The sequence below is a fragment of the Ambystoma mexicanum genome, chromosome 2q (assembly GCF_040938575.1).
Source record: "Ambystoma mexicanum isolate Mex_15411 chromosome 2q, UKY_AmexF1_1, whole genome shotgun sequence".
Taxonomy (NCBI): Eukaryota; Metazoa; Chordata; class Amphibia; order Caudata; family Ambystomatidae; genus Ambystoma; species Ambystoma mexicanum.
In genome coordinates, this window is record NC_090924.1 from 975608884 (window position 1) to 975622086 (window position 13203).

General features: G+C 49.2%; 1 protein-coding gene across 2 annotated transcripts in view; it reads right to left on the reverse strand.

The window, feature by feature from the left end:
* The window catches only part of ULK4 (unc-51 like kinase 4), a 2742936-nt gene that overhangs the window by 51849 nt on the left and 2677884 nt on the right, over positions 1-13203 (reverse strand). For both annotated transcript variants that reach the window (XM_069648276.1, XM_069648275.1), the window contains exon 36: positions 4038-4126. In XM_069648276.1, coding sequence (XP_069504377.1) covers positions 4038-4126 — 89 coding nt within the window. The remainder of the gene's footprint in view (positions 1-4037; positions 4127-13203) is intronic.

Sequence of the window (13203 nt, forward strand, 5' to 3'; positions counted from 1 at the left end):
GGGTGATGGGGGGACCATGTGGTGTGGGCTGCCTGCAGGGTATGTTCAAAGGTGATGGTGGGGGTCCCATGTGGTGTGGGCTGCCTGCAGGGTATGGTCACGGGTGATGGTGGGGGTCCCATATGGTGTGGGCTGCCTGCGGGGTGTGGTCACCGGTGATGGGGTGGCCATGTGGTGTGTGCTGCCTGCAGGGTATGTTCAAGCGTGATGGTGGTGATCCCATGTGGTTTGAGCTGCCTGCAGGGTGTGGTCACGGGTGATGGGAGGCCATGTGGTGTGGGCTGCCTGCAGGGTATGGTCCACTGTTGGGGTCTGGCTGTCCCGTGAGGAGGCGTCTGCTTCCAGGGGAGTTGTGCGTGTATCACGGGGTGCACGCGGGCCTTAACACGTGATTTGGCCGGTGCGAGTGGGGTACGTGATTTCGCTGGGGCATGGACGGGGTACGCGCATGCCTTTCCACTCGATTTTGCTAATGTGAGTGGGGTACGTGATTTTGCTGGGGTGCGGATGGGGTACATGCGGGCCTTCCCACGCGATTTGGCTGGTGCAAGCGGGGTATGCGATTTGGCTGGGGTGCGGGCGGGTTACGCACAGGCCTTTTCACGCGATTTGGCTGGTGCGAATGGGTTACACCCTGATTTTTCATGTGATCACGATGTGGGGCTATGTGCTGGGTCACGGATGGCGCAGGCCTTGTGCCGTATTGGGCATTTCACTGGCTTTTGCCTGTGCAAGGGGGTCTGTTGGGGGCGTTACTGGCGCTGCTTGGTGTTCATTGCGCCACGGCTACTGATGCCTCGGAAAATCCATGAATATGCGTGCCGCGCAATTGCTGGTTTGTGCCACAGCTGGTGCAGGCATGGCACATGCTCCTTCTCGGCGCGCGGCACTTGCTCTGCTTCTGCGCTGGATTTTATGAATTGGGCCCTAAATCGGAAGATTTAGCAACTTTCATGCTTACATGATCATGCATATACTCTGATATATAAGTTATAAATATTATCAGTAGGATACGGTTGTACTGTATTTATCACAGTTCGTACAGTCGAGTGTGAAACGCATGAATTAATGTACAAACACACACACTTTAATATTGCGTCCATACTGTTTTGGAAAACATGTACACAATACATGTTTGACATTTAAAGCATTACACAGTAATAGGTTTTGGATTGAACTGTTTTTAAAATGTAGTATTATGCAAGAAAAGCACAAGATGCAAATACTTTCAGTAAATTGTTTCTAACCTACAAACTTTCAGAATCGCACATGCAGTTTATTTTAAGATGTAATTTAAAATAAGAGAGAGCATCATTGAACCATGGGACAGTTCAGATTAGAGATAGAATTTGACAACTACATGGCGTGAGAGTAGTGGTGTAGTGCTTAATGGAACTAGGCCCGAAAGCATGAGGTCTTGAGTTCGAATCCGCCATGAAGCCTTTCAATTTTATTTTTAAAGAAGGATTATAATTGGCGCTTCGTATTTTTATTTTTAAAAAGGAGGATGTGGGGACATCACATGATCGTGGGAGCGTGTTCTCGCGAGATCCCGCGAGACGGGAACTCGCGAGCCCACGCTCCGCGGGAAAACGTTCCCGCTTCAGAGTTGGCGCTCGGCCAGCTGAAGCGGTCACAGAGGAGCGCTGCTCCTGATTACAGGAGAAGAAGCAGTGAGCCACAGGACTCACACCACAGCTTCTAGGGCATAACACCACAGCCACAGGAGGCTACATGGGGGCCCTAGAAGTTTACAGCGTGCCACCGGTGAGCACAACCTTTCCACAGTGAATCAACTGGGAAAGCACAGGACTTGATCGCAATGAACTGTAAGTAAGCGCCCAGTGCCACCAGGCCACGTTAGAGCCTTTCTCCCTTTTTGTCAGTCAATAAAGACTATTAGAAACCCTACAGCGTCCTGTCATCTATTTAGGCCACAACATAACTGGCGATGAGGATACCAGAAGTCCCACGGACCCACCATGCAAGGCGCCACACCACCCCCTGCGTTTCTCCCCTTGCCAGGGACACCGGCAATTCCTTGGATGCAATGGGAACCCCTTTTCTCCACCTACTTGGAAGCAGTGGGCGGCACGCGATATGCCCCCATCAGGAAGAGGGTGATGCTGTTAAATGCGTTAGGGGTTGAAGGTCAGCGCATCTTTGCCAGCCTTAAAGAAATACCTGCGGCCGACAATGACGACGATGTTTACAAAGAAGCGACTCGTCGCATCATGAAGAGATTCACCAATAAGGAGAACATTGTACTGCACAGGCTGAGATTCTACACTCGCAAACAGGAAGGGAGCGAACCCGTGGATGACTACATCACCAGGCTGAGGGAACTCGCTTCTCTTTGCGCCTTTGGAGAAAATGCAGAACAGGTTATCTGCGACATGCTCGTTGTCCACACCAACTCTAGGAAAGTACAGGACAAACTCATCCAAGAAAAGGAGGTCACCCTCGATAAAGCCATCCAGATTGCCAGGGCGGAGGAAGAAACCTCCAGCAGACGCAAGGAGGCGGGAAGTCACCTGCCTGTGCCCGAAATGGCGGTGCTACAATGGAGAGGTCGCAGAGACAAGCATTCCCGCGACGGCCCCAAAGACAAAAGTCCCAGGAAAAAGGAGGCACCGAAATGTTACAGATGCGCCAGCTCCAAGCACATGGCGAACGACCGCGACTGCCCCGCCAGGAATAAGGAGTGCTCCAAGTGCGGACGCATTGGCCACGTGGCTCCGGCATGCATGTGGCGGGAGAAAACTGTTTCCCGTGTTGACGGTGACTGCACCTCAACTGATGATGATGAACTACAGGACAGAACCATGGTTGTCATGGTCAATGCCCCCCATGCCAGAAGAGAAAAGCTCCACTGCACCATTAAAGTGGACGGAATGGAAACGTGTGTCATGGCTGAAAAACGAAGAGACAGATTTACCGTGACACGTGAAGGCATGGCATGTGACACCTGCCAGTGGCACGCGTCACTTGTAGTGGTGACATGCAGTGGCACGTGTCACTGGCATATGACATGCCATATTCAGCTCCTACCTCTACTGTGGAGCCGGTGCTGCAGGTTCAGCAGCTCTGGGCCGCGACCACGCCCCTCTCCTTCGACGGTCCCCCGCCGCTTTCTGTGCCTGCGTGAAAGCTTCCTCTTTGTCAAGGCAGTGCTCACCACCCATGCTGCGACAGTGAGCGGGGGCTCAGCTGCCGGTATCTGAGGTGGGGGGAAGCAGGGACCCCTGCATTAAAACACCTTTAAATGGGGGTGAGTGACGAGTCACGAATAATCCGTCCTCCCCCTCCGGTGGCCATTTTGGAATCCACATTTGTTATTTTCATTGACATGAAGATAGTCTATAAAAACTTTCATTTTGGCCCTGGTCGCCGGATCTCGCAAAAACACACTCCAATTAAATAAATATATCCCCCTTTGTTTATTGGGACCCCTGTAGTGAACACGTTGCAGGCCAACCTGCAGAAAAATTCTGGAAACACCACTGTAGCCACACAAGTGCCAGCTAGTATAACTTTCGCACAAAAGTAAGACATCAGATCCACATTGCAATCACATTTAACCGTTTATGCAAGGAACACACTGTTGACTTTACTATTATACACCAGGTCCTTCGTTAAACATCCCAACCTCTAAAAAAAAACATAAAAGGTTTTGTGGCCATCACCGAAGAACAATAACAAACATCTAATTAAAGTAGTGAGATGGAAAAATAATATGCAGCTTAACCGTGGGCTCCCACATCAGAGGATCAAAGAACACCAGACCAAAAAAGACGGGCGCGTTCTGAACGAAGGGGGTTTCTAAGGACAGCTTTGTGTGCCTGGAGTCGAACTGTAACACGACACGCGTGTGGAGGGTCTGGCAAGGTGATTACAGGAGAAGGCTGTCTGCGAAAGACGTGTGTGTGTGTGTGTGTGTGTGGGGGGGGGGAGGGGGCAGAGGAGGGGGGGGGGGGGGGTTGGTTGAATAGTCAGTTTGCCGTCTTGGAAATTCCGGAAAGCCTGCGGGTACTCACCTGGCAGTTTGGGCTAGTCGCTCCAAAGCGTGAGCAAGCCCCTCGCCATCGTTCTTAATGCTGTTTAAGTGCCTCTCATTTGAAGTTAACTAGAATGAAAAAAAGAAAAGCTTTCAAAGTCGTATCATAGGGATGTAATAGATCAAACAAATGCGACTAACAAGCAGCAATTTATCTTGTGACATGATATTGCAAGGACATACTTTTCTCCGAATTGTGTGCCTCTGAAATGTTATTGCAAGCATTATTTTTTCACTTTCTTCGCAATGTTAAAATAACACCCATGCCTTCAAAAACATATCGATGAGAGTATTATATGCCAATCAAAAACATATGCTATAGATCAAGGTTATGCACTAACCTTCCCCTTTTCGGTAGGCCCAGATAGACCTTTAGCTCACGGACATAGATCGTGCAGTACACCTCAGGGCGCACTGTGGTCAGTCGGCTGCTCCACGAGGCAGAAGGTTAATCTGATTGGCCCACTGCATGACAGCAAGGCTTTTCACTTGTTTAAAAAAACGGTCCGGATATCCTTTGAGGGGTGGGGTGGGAATTTTGTGTGGGGAGGGGGGGGTGTTTACCACACAAAATGTCAAGTGTGTCCACATGTTGCAAATATACATAGTACTGATTTATATATGCTTTTGTGCACATAAAACGTTCAAGGGAGCAGGGTAACATGGAAAGGGGTGGTGGTGTGGAGAGCCAATACAAGACAGGACTGGAGGCAACAAGCTTAGGGACAACTGAAGTTAAGGTGCACCTGGGGCAATAATGATGAGGCACAACAAATAAGGCTGTCTTGTCACAACCGGGATGGGGGCGAAGGGAAGGGAGAAGCAAAAGGAAAGCGATTGGGTCTAGCTACCAGTGGAAGCAGAAGATGATGAATCCATGCATCAGTTCACCCATTGTACCCCAATCCTCAATGGGGTTACCAATACATATAAATGAAATGCCCCAACCTAACTTCAATATAGTTGGGTAATTCACTGATCAGAATCTTTTTTTGCATACGCAACGAAAAATCAGGCTAGCTGCAAACACAATCGCATACACAAGCCCCACCACCACCAGAATGCAGATTCCGAGGTCAGCGGCCGTACTGCAGACATTCTACTGATCTCAAACTACCACTGCACCACGCCTAGCAATAGACTGCAGCTACGCACCACTGGCTGCACGCATACTGACTGCACCCAAGCACTATTTACTACCTTACTCTCCCCACTCACCTGGACTACGGTCCACAAGGGCGTTCAACCCACAGTGCTTTCAGATCATACTAATGGTATATAAGGCGCTATTGCCCAATAACATAACATAACACCCTTTCTGTGTGTGTGTGTGCTCTGATGTTTTCCCTTCCCGTTCTCTTCTTTGCTTATTCTAATGCTGTGGTTTTGTTTCATCCTTGCATGCTCTCACCCCCATGCACTGCAGCCTCATCATTGAATACTCTCCCTCCCCGTGTGCTGCTATTTTCCCTTCTCTTCATAGCTCCTTTGTGATGATGGCTCTTCCTTGCATGCTCCCCTTTCCCTTCCTGCTCGAACATAAATCACAGATCTACAGCCCCCCAACAATTCGTTCAACTATGCACAATCGCACATCCCCACACACAAACTTACCCATCTTTTCATCCACACAGAAACCAAACTACAGTCACAACTAACCAACACACACGCCATCCATTGATAAAGAAGTAAACGTTTCACCTATACCAAAACAGATGTATTAGCTTTGCCAGAGCTTGTTGCCATTTATCACTATTTGCCTTTCGATTTTTGTACATCCCCACAGAACACTATTCAACAATGGGAGCTAGTGCCACATCCAAATGTGTCATAGCAAGTAAAACGGCCACCTCTGTGCATTTGTGCATTTTTTAATTTCTAGTTTCCCAATGAAACATGTTTTAGAATGTTTTTTTAAGCAGTCACTCGACGCCTGCACTTTCCCTTCAAGGTATCCAGTAATATGGTCGCCGAAAAATGTCAGTTTCTACCAAAATAATCGCAGCAAAAAGGCTGTGGTGTGACCCAGTAAAAGTTTTTCCATTATACCGTACAAGGGCAGTGGAGGTTGCAGGGGTGTCCCCTGATCCCCTTGTGTGTATAATGGGTCCGCGGGTTGCAGGGGTGTCCACTGCATCCATTACATAGATTGCAGGGGCCCCACTGCCGCCTTTAAGCGTGAATTTATTTTAAACATCAATTTTCGCCGCAACTTTATTACACGTAACCCCCTTCAAAAAGGTGTCGCTCCTAAGGTAAATGTCCATAGTCCTACCACGCTTCAAAAATCTCTATTCAGCATGCAAGTTGTGGTGCCTGCCCCATTAAGGGCACACATGAGGCAGAGCAAAGCAACTCTGCCGCGTGTGCTTGTAATAAATGGGGTGTTGCCACGGCCGCGTCAGAGCGACCATTGAGCCCGGAAAGCAAGCACTGTGTGGCGTGTGCTCTGTGGCTGGGGGGTTGGGCTCACGGGGGCCGGATCGGTATTTCCGGCGACACGCAACAGTGGCAATGAAGCTGAGGGATCGGAGCGGACCAGCTGGGCTGGGCATAGGCGGTAGAAACGCGGGGGCATTTTCTTTTCTTCACATTTCCACGCCGCAGAGCTGGCCAAAACCATGCGGTCGGCCGCAATTTTGTCCACGTGGTGGCGAGGGTCGCAGCTCCTGTTAGCAGTGCTTGTGTGTCTCCCACGTGACATTTTTTCTACCCCTTGCACAGGGGATAGCATCATTTTTAGGGTGTTTTCAACACTTTCCACGTGTCGAGTGTGAGGTGTGGAAAAAGCGGAGGCCTAGAGTGTTTTGTTCTTCTTTGTCCCCTGGGCCCCACCCAACACAATTTTGGAGATTTCTAGTCTCTGGCCTAGGGGAACTATTGCATTGTTCCTGGTTGTTTGGACAATGGTGGAGGGGGCTACCAAGATAGCAAGCGCTAGGGTGGAGTAGTGGAAAGTGACAACACGCCCAATTCCTGGACATTCTGGACTGGGTGCCAGGAGAAGCATTTCATGACTGTGTGGTTTGGAGGAAGGGCAATCATCAGAACTAGCCGAAAGGGGAGAGTTTGGCCAACATCATCACGCTCAATATTTTAGCGCATTTCACCTGGAAGAGGCCATCTGTGAGTTGTGGCCCCAGTGCTCTTGTGGGGTGCTAGGGCGCTCACCACCATGAATGACCAGGATGACTGTGCAGGAGCCCAGGCAGCAGCGGCAGGACCAGTAGGCTCAGTGGGTGCACGTGTGCCAATACAGCAGGGGGCACTCACACCAATGACCGAGTTTGATATTTCTGGGGCCCCGTCAAGCCTTGGACCAAGGTGGAGGCTGTGGATAGATCGGCTCGACATTTACTTCCGGGCCACTGGTGAGACGGATGAGGACAGTAAAGCGGCCACACATCTTTACTCAGCAGGACCAGCGGTGCATGAAGTCTTTCAGTCCCTGACACCTGTGGATGCATCGTACACAGCAGCCAAAAACGCACTGTGCGAGCACTTCATGCCGCTGGCCAACGCGGACTATGAGCGCTTCATGATGTGCAGTGCCAGACAGAAGGACGATGAATCTTTGGACACTTTCTATTGACTGCTGCGCCAGATGTCACTGTTGTGTCCCTGGGAGAACCCCCAAACACAGTCGAATGCTTCAAAATACTAAAGGCGGCCCTTCAGTAGGGGTGGTGGAAGTCAGTGGTGAACACGCTGTCACAGAGGACCTAGGAGGCACAGTCTGTGCTAGAACAACTGTGGAGAGTCAAAGAAGAACTGACATTTGTTGAGTTGGGGCTTTTGCTCAGGGGTGACCGCATAGTAATACCAATGTGCAAGGTTCCCCAAGTCATTGAGCTAGCACACCAGGGCCATCAAGGAAATGCCAAACCGAAGGCCCGGCTACGACAAAAATGATGGTTCCCGGACCTTGAGAGACTGGTTGAAGAGTTTGTGGCGGTCTGTTTGTGCTGCCACGCGGCTGCGCCAGCACAGAGGGAGCCCCTCATTTCCTGGTGGTGGTGGATGAGTGGTCATGATACCCCGAGGTCAAGTTCATAGAATCGGTCTCGTTTGACAAGAGGGCCTTGGCCCTAGAAAAGATGTTTGCCACTCACGGCCTACCTCAGACCCTGTGTTCAGACAACAGACCGCCGTTCCAAGGGGACAGTTTCGCCCAGCTGATGGGAGACTACGGAATACAACACCGGAAGATTACACCAGTCTGGCCCTGTGCCAATGGCGAAGCTGAAAGGTTCATGAAGACTCTGAACAAGGTGTTTTGCATCGCTCACGGCCAAGGCCACTCCCTGCAACGGGCGCTGTATCAGTTCCTGAGGGAATAATGGGCCACCCCATGTGTCCACTGGAGTGGTACTGGGGGAGGCAATGTTTCAGCAGTGTCTGAGGGGTCTAATTCCTGAAGTGTGGGACAGGGAACCAGTCGTAATCGATGATGCTCAGGTGGAGTGTGAAAGGAGAATCAAGACGGAGAGAACGAACATCAGGAGAGGGCTCTAGCCCCAGCAGCTGATTTCTGGGGATGAAGTACTTGTGAAGAACTGGCATCGGTTTATAGTGATAGTTTCGACTACAAAAGTTTCCAAAAATGTTGACAAAAAATGCATCGAAAAAATTCATTTTTTAAATTTTTAATGGGGGGTCCCCCCAACCCCTGTTTTTTTACCCCTTAGCACCCATTTTAGTTACAAAAAAAAAACTTTACCTGCACAAAAAATGCATTTTTTCGATGTGTTATTTTTCAAAACTTTTGAATTCTAAACTATGTTTTCGAAACAATGACAGGATACCACTGGCATCCACAAGGCAAGCTTTCACTAACTTATGAGCCTGGTCCCATGGACGTGGTGGCGGTGCGGGGCTGGAGGGTCACTGCATCGGATGGGACTGCCAGGGTTACCCGCAATGCCAGTTTCTTCAAGAAGATGGGTGAGACCAGGCCGGAGGCGATCCGGAGAAGAGCCGGTGGTGAGGTACCGGACGAGGACGGTGGCCTGGCCCATCCGCTGAATCCCCTAGGTCGAGGGGACGCAGGTGAGGAGGGCCCGATCCGGGTGGTGGGCAGGAGGTATCCCTAAAGGGACGGGGGAAAGCCTGCCCATCCTAATGACTATGTACTGGACCCCTGAATTGGTGGGCCCAGCCCACGGGCTGAAGAGGGACTTTGGGACAGGTAGGGAAGCAAATAAAGGGGTGTTTATCTTGGGTGCAGTGCATTGTTTTGAAGTGTCTGTATTTGCCGTCTTTCGCTGTTTGTTATGAAAAGGGAGGAGTGTGCTGCCTGCCCCTTTCAGGGCACACACGCAGCGAAGTGACGCAACTCTGCCGTGTGTGCTTGTAATAAATGGGGCATTGCCAAAACCGCGTCAGAGCGACCGTGGAGCGTGTGCGCTGGGGGTGGCTCACGGGGGCCGGATGGGTATTCCGGCGACACACAATACAAATCGCAGTGTGAATTCCGCCAAGGGGACACAGTCCTTCATCTTCTAGGGTAAATTAAATTGAGTAATATTAATTTGGGTTATTATTACACCTGCTTAGAAACGAGAGGAATCCAACTAAGCTCTGTAGAAAAAATGCACACCATTAAATGTCCCTGTGACCCTTTAACAACTTACAGTGACTCAATCGCGAATTACATTTATTAACTCTGGTGGGATTCGGGTAATTAAATTGTATCCTTGTGTGCTTACCATTTATCAACACATTTGTTCGTATTCACCCTATTCTTAGTCCGACAGCTCATATCCAAAGTCCACATTCCACTGTGTTCTCTGTCCAGCCATTATTTAGACTACCATGCTCAATAAAACATCACCACGAGTTCTCAGGAAATTTAGAACATTTACTTCTAAAGAAATGTCTGTCTGAAAATATTGAAATGAGTATTGAGGGTTACTTCCTGTAGACTAAATCAGTCTCTCTTTGGTCACCAATTGTCACCTACAAATATTACTGTTCCAAAGCTGTGTCCTGGACACAGGTCAGCATAGTAGTCAAGGGCAGGGGCTAGCACTGAAATGCAGCTGTTTCCATGTCTCCCATCATTGGATTTACATATGCAAACACCCATTTCCTATTTTCCCATGCTTCCCCCACACAACCATCTCCGTTGGAGCAGTTATCAGCATTTCCTCCTTAGCCCATATGGGCAGCAGGTTGCATAATTTCCAACAATACAGCCCGTATAAAAATTCTTCAACGTGTCTTGACTGGACCCCTGCGTCACTAAAACGGAGAACAAATTAATCTCTGAGCACCGTCTTCTCCAGCTGAAATGAAAACGCACAAATGCTGGAGGTTCGAGTTTCCCAATCGCAGCTAAACAATGCAACTCTCTTCTAGCCACCCACTCTTAATGGGCCTTCTGGAGAGCACTCAAAACTTGGTTTGCATAATTGGTGAGCACCCACAAATGTACTTTCCTGCTAATTTTGTCTGTGAGTTACTAGTTCTGTAACAGTACCTCGATGCCCTCGGGTTTAGTGTGATTTATAAATGAAAAAATAATTTAGCGAAGGGGCCCCCACCATCTCATCACTTAACTTTATTGTGAAAGCCCTCCTTTGGTCTTTGTTGATGACGTGTACATAGCATTCCAACCCAAAGCTCAATCCTTTGATAAAGCTCATCCCACCCATGTCTTTGCATAACCACATTCAGCTCATGTAGTCAAGTGCTTTTAGACCATCGAGTGTCATTCGTTTTTTTCTCAACACACCTGGTGTACCTTAATCTGCCTTAATCTGGGGCCTCATTTAAGGTTACCAGATGACTCCATGTCACGAACGACATTCTAGTGCAGTCTTGGGCGTCACTTTTACTTTATTTTTTATTTGAAGAAGTATATTCAATTGAAGTGATCCAAGAGTACACAACCCAGAATGGAATTTGTGAAGAAATAAAACTGCAATTGGGGCACGGTGTCCTCGGTGACACAGTCATCTGGTAACTTTAACCTAAATGGACTGGGGTGAACCGGCCTCAGATTTATTTATTTGTACACCGATTTGCTAGCGGTTTAGCAAGAATCGTGGTACAGTAGGTTAAACCTAGGGGTCCACAGAAGGAGCACATTTGCTGGTCTTTATTTTGTACAGTTTTCTGCTTAAACTATGAGAGTCTCCTCCGCCCCTCCACTGAAATGCCGGAGGAGACAACCAAGCTAGCTGGGTAGCCTACAGTGTGAAAAAACTATCCCCGCAATTTCCTGCATTATGACTTCACGTAATTCAGCAGCCTTCTTTCAGAGGTCACCTGCTGTGACAGACATTCCCCCAGCATCAAATGTAATATTGATGTCCCTTGGCTCTATGGTATGATTGCTCTCAGTGCAGCCAAACTGCAAAATATAAACTGTGACTATCAGCCGCTCATGCCAACTTGGGCCTGACATATCCTCAACACAGATACTTATGAGGTTTAAAGCAAACAATTCACTTTTTAATTATGTCTCCACCATCATCATTACATTTATTTACTCCTCCAATTGTATTTCCTTATCTAACCACATTAAAGTGCTGTACTATGCATGTGTCTTATAATTGCCAACATATGTGGTAATCAAAATGCCACATCCATGGATCCCTCATTAGCCCAAATTATAGCACGCATTTTTTCATCTAGCATATTTAGAAATATTGGGGCAGAAGAGCATATGTCGGGAATGTCCCTGCGGCTCTATCTAGCCTCCACATTATGTCTGTGTTAGGAAAGATTTCGTAATTGTAGGTAATTTTCATTCCATGTGGCAACCCCTAAACTTTTTGCTGTTGTTTTTCACCTTGTTCTCGACTTTGCCAGAGAAGTGCAGCCTTCTGCCGCACTCCTCTGGCCTTTCGCTCCATTCTTACGGGGAAACTGACATGCCCTTAAGACAGTCACTACCGGGAAACGCTGTTTTCTGTAGTTTCTTTTATCATGTTGCGGCTTTCGTACAACATGACACAAGAGGGCACTGTAAGATAAGTTACTGCTCTCTTAGGTCTCTAGCCTTCTACAGGCCCTAGATACTCTTTTAGGATTGTAACTGATCGGTGCAAGTGATTCACGGACGGGAATGGTGGCAGCGATCGTTTCTTGTGTTTTGAGCTCCTTTTGGCGTTTTAAGCGCGTTTCTCGCGCTTAACCCAAAATGGTAGCCTGGCTCCCAAAATGGCCAGACCACGAGGCTCCTTTGTCCTGTCCGCTGACCGTCTTGCTCCCTTCACCTTCCCCAGGTCGAGCCGACCCGGGGCCTTCCTTATTTGGGCATGTACTTTCCCGCGAAACACGGAAGCTTTTGCGGGCTTCTACATGCCTGGTGTGTGCCTCCAGGATGTGGGCTGGGATGTCTGGTCCCAATACGCATCCTGGGTGCCAGAGAGTCTAGGGTGGTGTGAATGCCTGGGACCACCGTGGTCCGTGATAGGTCCACGAATGGTGTGAGTGTTGATGAGCGGATCTCCCATTGGGTCCCCTCCGTTTTGGCGCGAAGGGAACCGTGGAGAAGAGGGGGCTGGAAACACCACTACCATGTCGATCTCCTGAGTTCTCACGAACGAAGGAATACAGGAGCCAAGTATCCTGCAACCAAGAGGCTGAACCGAGGAATCGCTGGTGACCCGCTGAAGGACTGCGCCTCTGCACTGCTGTCGCCTTGTGAAACCCTTTTCACCTTTGATCGAACCAGAAGGCCTGTACTGGTACTTCGACCCTTGGAATAGCGGGAACAGCTATTCTCGGCATCTTCACCATCTCCTGCCAGTAAGCCTTCGGAAGCGTCTCTGGGCCATCCAGCAGACTGACCAGCTTACACAGGAGTCTTGCTCTGTAACCGCCGCCAGGTTGTGTAGTATTTTGAGTCCTTGTCACTCTCACACGAATCGTATACTTGGCGTTCCCAGGTCTGAAGTGAGTAGTGTACATTTGGCTCAGATACACACGGCCGCTCCGTTGCCCTGCTGTGGTAACAAACTGTGCGGGTTCCTTCGTTTGGGACGTCTTTTTACTCAACTCTGCTGCTGCAGACTCAACACGACGACGAGACGTCCCCTGCTCTTCTGAACCTGCCAGCGACTGAAACTGACGCGGAGAAGCCTGGGTCTGCTTGCATCGGGGACCGGTGAGTAGCATAGCTAGGAACTGGTCGC